General features: G+C 36.6%; 1 protein-coding gene across 1 annotated transcript; it reads left to right on the forward strand.

Annotated features, from left to right (window-relative positions):
- Positions 1–11204: 11204 nt before the first annotated feature.
- LOC124537736 lies at positions 11205–11717 on the forward strand. The gene has a single exon (XM_047114628.1). It carries the CDS (start codon positions 11205–11207, stop codon positions 11715–11717), a length of 513 nt encoding a protein of 170 aa, XP_046970584.1.
- Positions 11718–12407: the final 690 nt, after the last annotated feature.

A 12407-nucleotide genomic window follows, 5' to 3' on the forward strand; every position in this document is an offset into this window, starting at 1 on the left:
AAAGTTTACGATTTTTAAGAATTTGTAAGTTGCGTCCAAATGGCTAATTCATGAAACATGATTCTAAGGCTGTCAGATTTCCGCCTTATCATTGTGACTTTAATGCAAACTCCAAATTATGGAGTTCATTCAAATTATTTTTGCAGAAACAAATGTTACTGGACTCTCTGTAAACATGGAACAGAGAATCCATAATGCGTTTGCCAAAATAACTGCTGAAAAATGGCAGAAACACTGTAATCATGTTAAACATGTTGAAAATAATTATCGCATAGCAGACAATCGCCTTGAAACAGTAATGGAACCTTTTCTTATTGATTTGAATAGCAGTGACTCCGATTCTTCTGACACAGATGAGTCTGAAAAATTAATTGAAGGAATAATGCCGCTAACTGACCACAACTACTCTAAACAATAATTTTAATCGAAGTCAAAGTCATAATCATTGGTTGTCGTGCAGAAGATTCCAGGCTTAATTTAAATTAATTTTGTAGTACGCTTTTTTAATAACTAAATTTAACTTTCAGCTTGAATTTATTTTATATTTTATATTGGTAAAATAAACAAGAAAGTGGCAATACAAAGGGTGTAGCAGGTGCTGCCACAGGAACGCCAACTTATACTTGACAGTCTGTAATGCGCTCGTAAAAGTAAATATTTTGTTGCGGTTTCGGATCGTTATAAAGAGAAAAGTAATGAAAGGTATGTGTATTTTCTATTATTAATCTATTGTTATTTTACTAATCTATAAATTAAACTGAAATCCAAGCCTAAATACGTAGATTCAAAAGTATATCGGTAGCTTATGTCGAAAATGTATACAGAGGGAGAAATGGGCATCTAGACGTGCGGGTGGTTTGGGCATGCACAACGCTCCCTCCTATAATAGGAGGGAGCATAAGTTCAGTATATGAGGATTTTTAACTATTGTTAATTTCAGAAAGATGCCGTTTATATTAAAAAAGAAAGGTTTGCGACGGGAAATCCCTAAATATTTAACATTACGAGCCATAGAAGAGGTATCAAAAGGATCAAAAATAAAAACAGCAGCTAATAAATATTAAATCTATAGATCAAGTTTGCAACGGTATCTAAAATAAGATTCTATACAGGATTCTTCGCACAGATTTATATAACCTCACAAATTTTCACTGACGAAGAAGAACAAAAATTGTCAAATTACATGATAGTTTGTTCTAAACACAATTATGGGTTGACAAAGATACAGGCACGTAAATTGGCATATGAGTCCTATGACTATGCTGAAGCCAGAAAGACAACTATATAATAGTTGCCTTTCTGGCTATAATTGGACTAAGAAAACAATCGCATCTGGACTGGATAAGGGGATTTCTAAACAGGCAATCTCACTTATCAATACGGACACCAGAAGCTATATTGTTGTCACGTTCAACAAGTTTTAGCAAAACAAATGTGGATATTTTTTTCGAAAATTTAAAAGCAGTTTTGAACGACATTATTTTGGCCCCGAAGCCACATATAATAAAGATGAAATAGGCTTGATGACAGTTCAGCGTACAAAAAGAGTGATTGCTTTAAAAGGCTCGATGAAAGTTCCGGGGAATCTTTTATTATTGAAACGTCAGAAGAAGAGTTTGGTGAAGATGATGTGAATTATCACATTTAAATTTTCTGTCAACCTAATGGTTGTTTATAAATATACATATAATAAATATAAATGATTTCGTTCTTGTTCTCTCTCTATTTAATACAAAAAAATGACTGCTGTGCCAAATCGAATACATTAGTTCTACCATGGCTACAATAAAATTTATGAGGCTGAGAAAGATAAGAAACACCCTTTTTTTCCTGAAGTAGATGATACTGTCCTTTTAGACGACATCAAAACTAAATTGCCAGTACCAAAGCCATGCAATAAAACCAAACGTGGCTCTAAGTACACATTTGAAAGTCCTTTATGGGTTATACCCAATCTCAGATAAGTAAGATACTGTTTAAGATGTTTTTTATTTGTTAACTGTTGCGGCGCTTCACTATATATCATCGCGGGGTGCGGGGACGCGCCTACCAACTACTTCACTCGTCGTCTCGACTCGCGTGCGCGACACATCAATTCTTCATTTCACATCATAATTATTATTTACTTATCATTAATTCAAGTATTGATTATCCAAGGTCTTCGTTATTTTTACAACCACAAACGCAGCTATCGAAGCTAACAAATGGTCCTTCGCCCGTGAAATATTAAATAACGAAGAAATTACAGAAAAACGCGTCATTCTTATCGACGCACGCGCACGCGCACCCACGTGGACAAGTCACGCAAAGGATACCTGTGCAGAAAGCCAAATTTTCTACATCGAGGATACCTTTTCATCGTCCGATATTCAAGGAAGACGAAGCAGATCATTTCATATTGATGATCATCCAGTTCAAGCATATAATGTCACCACGTGGCCTACCTAAGACGCGTCGCACAGAATGGTATTTGAATGATCTGGGCGGCAATAAGTCCATTTCACAAAACTTAATGTGGGTAGAAGTATAAAGTATCTCGTAAATGTTTACTTACCAATGCACCTCAAACTGTCATTATTTTCATCTTAGTTGCAAAAATTTACTTGTGTGTGCTTTAATTTCGTTGTCATTTAAGAAATATTTTTCTTGTGTTTTATTTAAAAAAATCGTTTACTTGTAATAGTCAATTCTTTTGTTCTGGATTATAATTTCAAGTGAAGTGATATGGATTATCCTATGGCAGGTTAGTGTCTACACTTAACAAATATTTTTAACAGGGTCGATTATTTATGACTGTTGGACAATATTATTTACGTAACCCTTTTACAATATCATAATTTGCATATATTTTGAAATATCGAGGATAGTAAGTAATACTTCCCGGGGTTTCCCGACAAAATAAAAGAATGTACAACAAACTTTGATCATTGACGTATAAGATTTCGTTTAAAACGGTCACGGAATCACTTGATTTTTGGAAAACAGGGTGTCCAAACTTTTTAATGTGAAAATGTTATTTATTTCATACATATTATTTTTTGTATCTTCAGAAAATTTATTTATTGTAGGGCCGTCCAATGTCAAAATCATGACTCGATTGGAGTTATATGAGTTGATGCAGCGACAAAATTTGCCGAATATCAATGAAAAATTGGATTTCATCGAAAATTATCTCATTGGTTATGATGATTACACTGCTGACCAAATTAAGGATATTAAGCAAAATTTTTCACGCTTCAAGTCCAAAATGAAATCTAGATGGGCTGCGGCATGTAATAAAGAGCAAATTTTCATTAAAAGGAATCAAGATTGGTTGAGAGGTACATTTACGAATCCAAAATTAACTAGCCGGCCGGGGCGTCCGAAAAAAAAATTCGAAGAATCAGGTGAAAGAAGCAAAAGGCAAAAAACTGAGGAATTAAGAAGCTGTGTAGAATTGAATGTGCTGACTCATGCTGTTCAGATACAATTGTCAGCTTCTGGCAAGAGGGATGCTGCCAAAATATTAAAATAAATAATTAGTTCACCGAAACGGGCCACGAAATACAAGCGAGCGTTTTCCGAATGTGATAAAAGAGACCAAACAAGAACTCAAATGACGCCTACACAAGCGTTGTCGCTGTTTGTTGAAGCTAACCTTTCCAAAAGTCAATATGAAACGATAAGAAATGCTAACAAAAAAATATATCCTTGTTATAGCATTATACAGAAAGCTAAAATGGAATGCTATCCGGACATGGAATCAATTAATGTTACAGAAACTTGTGCTGAAATAAATATTAAAGCGTTACTTGATCATACATCAAAGCGATTGTTGATGCATTTGGGCGAAGTTTTAGACACATTAAATGACGAAGAACGGAACGCACTAGAAATGAGATGCAAATGGGGTTGTGATGGATCACAGCAGGCTCAATATAAGCAGACATTCAGGAATATTGCCGATTCAGATGCATATTTATTTCAAAGCTCATTTGTGCCAGTACAGCTCATATGTCTCGCAAATAACAAAGTGATTTGGCAGAACCCAACACCGTCATCGCTGCGCTATTGTCGACCTATACGGATACGATTCGTGAAGGAATCGACTGATATTACCCTTCAAGAAATTGAGCACGTAAAAAATGCAACTAATGCCTTAAACACCTCAGTGATATCTGTGCAAAACAACAACTATTCTATCACATACGTAATGATGCCCACCATGGTAGATGGTAAAGTATGTAACGCTGCTATGCAGACCAAGTCTACTTTGCGATGTTATATTTGCGGATTAACATCAAAGGATTTCAAAGATTTAACGAAAACAAGAGATGTTAACCCAGAAGCACTGCAATTCGGATTGTCTATCTTGCACATCAGGATCCGTATATTTGAAAGTTTGTTGCATGTAGTATACCGAATGCCGCTGAAGAAAGGAAGACTCTACAAAAAAAAGAGATGATGTATCTATTGTTCACCAAAGGAAGACAGAAATCCAAGAGGAATTTCGGGTTAGAATGGGCTTATTAGTGGACATTCCTAAGCCTGGTTTCGGTAATACTAATGATGGAAATTCAAGCAGAAGGTTTTTTGGCAATCCTGAACTGGTGGCTAAAATAACAGGTATCGATTTGAATGTAATATACCGCATATATATATAATATAATTAAAGTGATTTTAGAAACAATATCAAGTGGGCATAAAATCAATTTGGAGAAATTTGCTAGCTACACAAAGAAAACAGCAGAACTGTATGTGCAGCTTTATTCATGGTGTCCTATGACCCCAACAATGCATAAATTATTGATCCATGGTCCTGATGTAATTAAGCAAGCTTTACTTCCAATCGGGCAACTGTCAGAAGAAGCTGCGGAGGCACGCAATAGACACTTTCGTTTATTTCGTCAAAACTTTTCGAGAAAATTCTCAAGGGTGTCTTGCAATCAAGATGTGCTCAACAGGTTACTGCTGACTTCCGATCCTGTAATAACAGGAATGAGGAATATTTCAAGAAAGAAGAATAAACCATTCTTAAAAGAAACCCTAGAGATGTTGCTTCCGATGGTATCTTATGGTGGCAATGAGGCATCAGAGTCGGATAGTGAGGGAACTGCTGATGATTCTGAGTTGTGTCAAGAAGATAACTCATTTTCTGACTGATCTGTGTCAAAACATTTAGGGAAAATGCAATTATTTCTGTTTAAAATATTGTTGTAGATTAATTATTGAGAATTTTTTTATTATAATTATTTTTTTTTCAAAAATATTACGTTTTTTGTTATTATTTACTTTGTAATAAAAAACAATACTACATGCTAACATAATATCATAGTGACAACCTCTTTGACCGCCAAAATATTTTTTGCCTCCCAGATCGTTGAAATACCACACTGTGCGTCGTCGCCGACGTCGCGTCGTGTACAATTTGGAGTCAACGTAATTTTACATCAACATTCAAGTCACCAGTGGAAACAAATTCACAACATATTTTAACGGTATTGACTAACAGAAACAAAAATATAACAGAATAACAGAGAAGTGGACTTTGGCCCTTGTGAGCAACACAGATACGAAAAATAATAATCGAGTGAGTCCGTTCCTTTTTATTTCCTATCTTTTCCTTTTAACTTCTTTGCTTATCCACCTTAAAGTACACTATAATAGTATATTGACATCTCTTCATATTTTAACGCTAATCGTAATTTTCTGTAAATTAATTTATCATATATGAAAATATTTTTTATAATAGCTGACAGTCGCAGCGCATCTATCTCAACGCTACATTGCTATATATGCATTTATTATCTTGTTATAGCATTTCTACTGCATCGAGCGGCTATTGCGTGCCGCGTGGCGGCCGGCCATCTGTTGTATTATCTACTTATCTAGCTATATCTACCTATCGCTTGCTTTGCATTATCGTAAATCATTTCTAATCTTTACATTCATTTAATATTGTATGCGCTTTTTATTATTTTTCATTTAGTAACTTGTTATTATTATATATTATTAATTAATAATGGCTGAAGCTCGTATTAAGGACATTATTAAATTACGCAGGAATGTTAAAAGCAACCTTACGCTATTTAGTACTTATTTAAAAACAATAGATATAACTCAGCCGTTAACAGACTTACAGATAACGGAAATAGAATTACGTTTGTCAAAATTAGAAATTACATATTACGAATTTGATAAATTACACACGGAGTTCGAGATATTGTCTGAAAGAGATGGGAATTTCGACGAGCGTATACAATTGGAGAATAAATATTATTCGCTTGTGGCTCAAGCCACATCGTTGACGAATGCAGAGCGCCAGAAACGAGATCACCTTCGTAATAGATATGACTCATCATCTACCGAATCCGTGCATCATGACTTCGTAAGGCTGCCAAAAATCAACTTGCCCTTATTCGATGGCGACTTTCAGCGCTGGCTGGAGTTTAGAGATACGTATTTATCTATCATTCATAATAATAAAAGTCTCAGTGACATTAATAAATTTCATTATTTACGCGCTGCTCTTAAAGGTAGAGTCTTTAATTGTAAAGAATATAGAATTCACTGCAGATAATTATCAAATAGCTTGGAATTTATTAACTAATCGTTACGACAACGAACGTCTCTTAATTAATAATCACGTTAATGCATTATTTAATTTACAACAAGCACAAAAAGAATCAAGTCAGTGTTTGAGAAACTTTATTGATGTCACTAATAAAAACTTGCGTGCACTTGCCTGTCTCGGCCAACCAACTGACCACTGGGATACGCTTATCATTCATATCTTGTCTAAAAAATTAGATGAAATTTATTTTAAGGAGTGGGAATAATTTCGTAGTACATTAACAGGTTACCCTACTCTAAAACAATTCATAACTTTTTTAACAAACAGATCTGATTTATTAGACACTATACAACAACAAATGACATATAAACAGAACACTCAACAAAAACAAAATACATTTAATTTACAAGTAGAACACATACAAAAAACAGATAAAAAGCAAAATAATATGAATACAACATGTCCTATGTGCAAAAAGAGTCATTTCTTATTAAGCTGTCAGGAATTTAGAAACCTTGACGTCAATAGCCGTTTACAAAAAATAAATAATTTTAAGGTCTGTAAAAATTGTTTATGTCCAGGTCATATAGATAAACAATGTAAATTATCACACTGCAAGTATTGTAAGCTTAAACATAATACACTCTTACACACACACATACAAAATCAAACAAAATTACCAGTAACACTCACTTCATCTACAAATACTTATATACAAAATACTAAAACACAGCGTTGGTGAAGGTGATGGATTCTATAGGAAGACTTCGCACAGCTCGCGTTCTACTAGACAACGGCAGCACTTCTAACTACATCACGCAGCACCTCTGTGAGAAACTAGGTTTGACGAAACATGATACGAGCTCCACTATTGTAGGTATATACACAACTTTTGATTTGATTGAATTCAAGATTGTATAAACAATCAGTGTTCCTATAGTGCAGAGTCTTGCGTCATAACTATCCAGTCTATTTCGGGTGGTTATCATGTTGATTTAAAATGTTTTGTTCTCCCAGAAATTACTAAATTATTACCACATAATAATATAGTTATCACACATTTGCCTCTTCCTTCGGGCATTCAACTAGCAAACCCTCTTTCAATATTCCCTCGACAGTAGACACACTGAAATATTTTGGGAAGTTATAACTAACAATTTCATAGATTTAGGTAATCTGCGTCCTAAGTTGCAAATGACAAAATTGGGTTGGTTAGTTTCAGGCATTATACATACACATACAAAACATAACAACACAAATAATAATACAGAACATTCTTCTTCTTGTCACTTTCTTCAAAATGATGAGTCAATACTTAACCGGTTCTGGGAGCTGGAGGCGATATCTTCCGAGCACTGCTTATCACAGGAGGAACGAGCTTGTGAGCGAACCTTCGCGGAGACCACAGCACGAAACAGCGACGGCAGGTTTGTAGTCACAATACCATTAAAAGACTTACCTGAAGTACTCGGGGATTCCTACGCAGCGGTGAAGCGTCGTTCTTTCCTTGGAACGCAGATTTTTACGTGATTCACTTTTAAAAGAAAGGTATTTACAATTTATGTCAGAATATCTAGCCTTAGGGCATAAGTCAGAAAATAAGCAAATTATGTCAGATAAAAATATTAACTATTACTTACCTCATCGTGGGGTGATTCGGGAGTCGAGTACAACGACAAAATTACGAGTTGTCTTCGACGCGTCAGCAGTCACAACTACGGGTAAGTCTTATAATAACATACAGATGGTAGGACCGATTGTACAAGACGATCTCTTTTCTATTTTACTCAGATTCAGACAACATAAATATGTAATCTCAGGCGATATAGAAAAGATGTACCGAGCTATTCTCGTTACACCTTCTCAACGCCACCTACAACAGATTTTATTTCGATTTAATTCTACAGAACCAATTAAATCATATACACTTAACACAGTAACGTACGGCACGTCATCAGCGCCATACCTCGCGACTAAATGTTTAGTTACATTAGCTGATACCTGCACTGATATTGAAGTAAAAAGTTCAATTCGCAGAGATTTTGATGTCGACGACTACCTCAGTGGGGGCGACTCTGTCGCTTCTGTCATCGAAATAGCTAAAAATGTTACAAAAATTATGGATACTGCTAAATTTAATTTAAGAAAATGGCAATCAAACAATACAACTATATTACACTCTATTACGCAAAACACAATCAGAAAAAACCTTAGACTTCAATGATTCACTTCCCAATAAAACTTTATGGTTAAATTGGGATTGTAACTCAGACAATCTTTTCTATAAACATACAGACTAATAGAAAGAAAATATCGAAGCGCGTTATTTTATCTCTGATTAGTCAAGTCTTCGACCCTCTAGGTTTATTAGGGCCGTGTACAGTCGGGGCAAAAATTCTAATGCAGAACTTATGGCTCGACAAATGCAACTGGGATGACGAGGCCTCTTATGATATTAAAATTAAATTTTTAAATTTTATTAATTCACTTGTAGCTTTAAATTCACTTTGCATACCGCGTTGGGTTTGTCTCGATGCGTCAGTTACGTACGAACTACACACATTTACAGATGCCTCGGAACGTGGATACGGATCATGTGTGTACGTGAGATCAGTTGATGAGCAAGGAAGAGATTGTGTCCGTCTTCTTGTTTCCAAAAATAAAGTAGTACCCTTAAAACCTGTCACTATCCCCAGACTGGAGTTATGCGGCGCTTTACTCGGTACTAGGCTTTGCACTAAAGTTCTACAATCACTAACAAAAACTTTTAATAATTGTTATTATTGGGCAGATTCGACGATAGTTCTTGGTTGGCTAAAAACATCGTCTAGTCGCCTAAAGACTTTCGTTCGAAACAGAATCGGTGAAATTCAAAACACTACATCTGCTAATAGTTGGAGCTACGTACCATCTAAATTAAATGCCGCAGACCTGGTCTCTCGTGCAGTAAAAGCTACTCACCTCATCGATTCTTGTTTTTGGTGGACATGTCCTAGCTTCCTTCATACTTCATACATAAACTTCCCACAAACACCAACAAAACAGAAAGATATACCACTTCCAGAAATTACACTTCATACCAAACAGAAATGACCCATGAAATGACTCTAATTGAAAAGTACGGAAAAGAAAGTTCTGTTTACTTGGCAAATTCGTAAATTAACCCAAGTGAGAGGCATGTAAATTATCTTTATGAAAAGTGGCGGGACTCATTTTTTTTTCATTGAACTTCTTCTCAAACGCTTCTTTTATCATTGAAAACACAAGAGTGTAATTGGCATCATCTTGTGACGTGTGGAAAGCGCACGCCACTGGCAGAGCGCCTATTTTACTTGAGGCAAATAACTTCCTTTTCCGTACTTTTCAATTAGAGTCATTTCATTTAAAGCGATGGCAGCTGCTGGGCTCATACCGGAATCAAAGTATTTTTTAAAACAATCATTAGTTTCTGCAGTGCACCGCAAGTAGCTGTACGCCTCGGCTACATTTATCAAATGACTGTGGGAGTGATTAATTTTGAGCAGCACTGTATAACCCTCTTTTAAATCTGCATCATATCGACAGGTGTTTCGATTTACTTTCTTGAATTTATATCAATAGTCGCATCACAACCACGCGATCGTGTTCGGTTGGGTCGAGATGTACAGTTCTTATTGAAAGAAGAGTGAGTGAGAAAATTTCAATAAAGACCTTACAAAATCCAGAGTAGTCCTCATTACATTCTCCCAACTTGCACTTGATGATCACTTTGTACTTTTCCGAAGATTCAAATTCAAACAGTTCTTGTTTGTATTCACCACATTTACCAACTAAAAACTCTTCTAAGCTGTCCTTAGTAACCATTTTTCATATTTGAATTAAGTATTCTATTGTTTTTACCACTTTTTATAAATTAATTATGCAGAAACAACAAAAAACCGTCAATCAAAACAATGGCACGTGCCAAAAGATGATGCAATATTTAAAATAGACACGCAGATATAAATTACCATGAAATAGAAAGAGAGGTCAATAAATCAAAATGGCGAGCATGCAACTGCTTGCGTACACATTGTAATCTAAAGTTTAGCACGCTTATTCCGATACATACACGATTAGTCCCTAAGCATACTGGCGCTGTACATTTTGGAACAAGAAATACTTCTACGTTATAACGAAGTATACGCGAGTATTTGCGTACTGCTCTTGTATGGATTGGAAGAACTTAGTAAAAAAGTTATTTCCAATCTATACGTGATTAGTTTCATACCCTTGCGTTCTGGCCTTGTACAGAATGAAAAGACGCGACCCCGACGTGATATACCTGTAAGGTTTTTTTAAGTAGAAAAGGACCATGACTACACCAATAAGATCACAATCGGATGTAGTGGAGTTAGCGTCAATCACAGTAACCTCGAGAATTCCCGAATTCTGGTGCGACCAGCCGAGACTATGGTTCGTACAATGCGAGGCAGTACTCAACCCGCAAAAATTCAGTGATGAAGTAAAATTCAACCATGTGATCGCCATATTGGGGAAGGATGTAGTGCAACAGGTGAGCGATATTCTTTTGCATCCGCCGGAGGTCAAAAAGTATGAAGCTCTCAAGGCCCGTTTATTGACCTTGTTTGAAGAATCGGAGACTCGCCAGTTTCAAAAACTGTTGAGCGAGATGGAGCTGGGGGAACAAAAACCCTCACAACTTTTGAGGCGGACGAGAGACCTCGCTAGAGATATAATTCCGGATGACACTCTCCGTATACTGTGGCAAGGACACCTTCCATCGTCAGTTCGCGCCGGACTTGCAGTCACCGAGGTTAAGGAGTTGGAAAATCTCGCCGTCATAGCCGACAAGATCGTGGAAACTTCGAAACTCATGCAGATCGCGGAAATAGCCCATATAAAGCCCCACACGTCGACCGATACCGATCGGATAATGGCAGAAATAGCCAAACTTAGCTGCGAAGTTGCGGAATTAAAAAGAACAAGGCCAAGATTTCAACAGCGTCGGGATGGCGGTCGCTCACGCTCAACATCCCGAAATCGAAGTCGTGATCCTTCGTCACAAAGACCGCGGCGCACTCCGGAGAGCCCAGATTGGCTATGCTATTACCATCACCGTTTCCGCGCGAGGGCAATCAAATGTGCAGAACCTTGCGCGTGGAGAAAACACCCGGAAAACTAGAAGAGGCGCAGACGCAGGCGGATCTCTGTGCTGTCTCTCCTTGTCGCCGCCTACGCATCATGGACCGCAATACAGGTTTATATTTTTTAATTGATACTGGCGCTAATGTTTCCGTTTTACCAGTAACAAAATTAGATAAAACCCGCAAGTGTAGTGACTATGCGTTATTCGCCGCAAACGGGACACAAATTAAAACGTACGGAGTGAGATCGCTTATATTAAATTTTAATTTGCGCCGACCTTATCGATGGGATTTCGTAATTGCAGACGTCAAACAACCAATATTAGGAGCCGATTTTTTAAGCCACCACAAACTTCTTGTTGACGTCAATTCACGAAAACTCATCGATCAGGTTACCGATTTAAATATAATAACGGCTATTGTAAACAATAATGAACCTTCTGTACTTTTTGTTAGCATAAATCATCCGTATCATAATCTTTTATCGCAGTTTCCGAGTATCACTAAACCTGTAACATTCACGGACACCCTACCAACTACAGTACAGCACTGTATCGAAACTACGGGACCACCGGTGTTCGCTCGTGCGAGACCGCTGCCACCCGCTAGACAAACGCGTTAAGGAGGAAATTTCAAAAAATGATGGAATTGGGTATCTGTCGTCCTTCAAAAAGTTCGTGGTCTAGTCCTTTACATGTATTACAAAAAAAAGAATGGTGACATTAGAT

Source organism: Vanessa cardui, chromosome 19, assembly GCF_905220365.1.
Source record: "Vanessa cardui chromosome 19, ilVanCard2.1, whole genome shotgun sequence".
In the NCBI taxonomy this organism is placed as follows: Eukaryota; Metazoa; Arthropoda; class Insecta; order Lepidoptera; family Nymphalidae; genus Vanessa; species Vanessa cardui.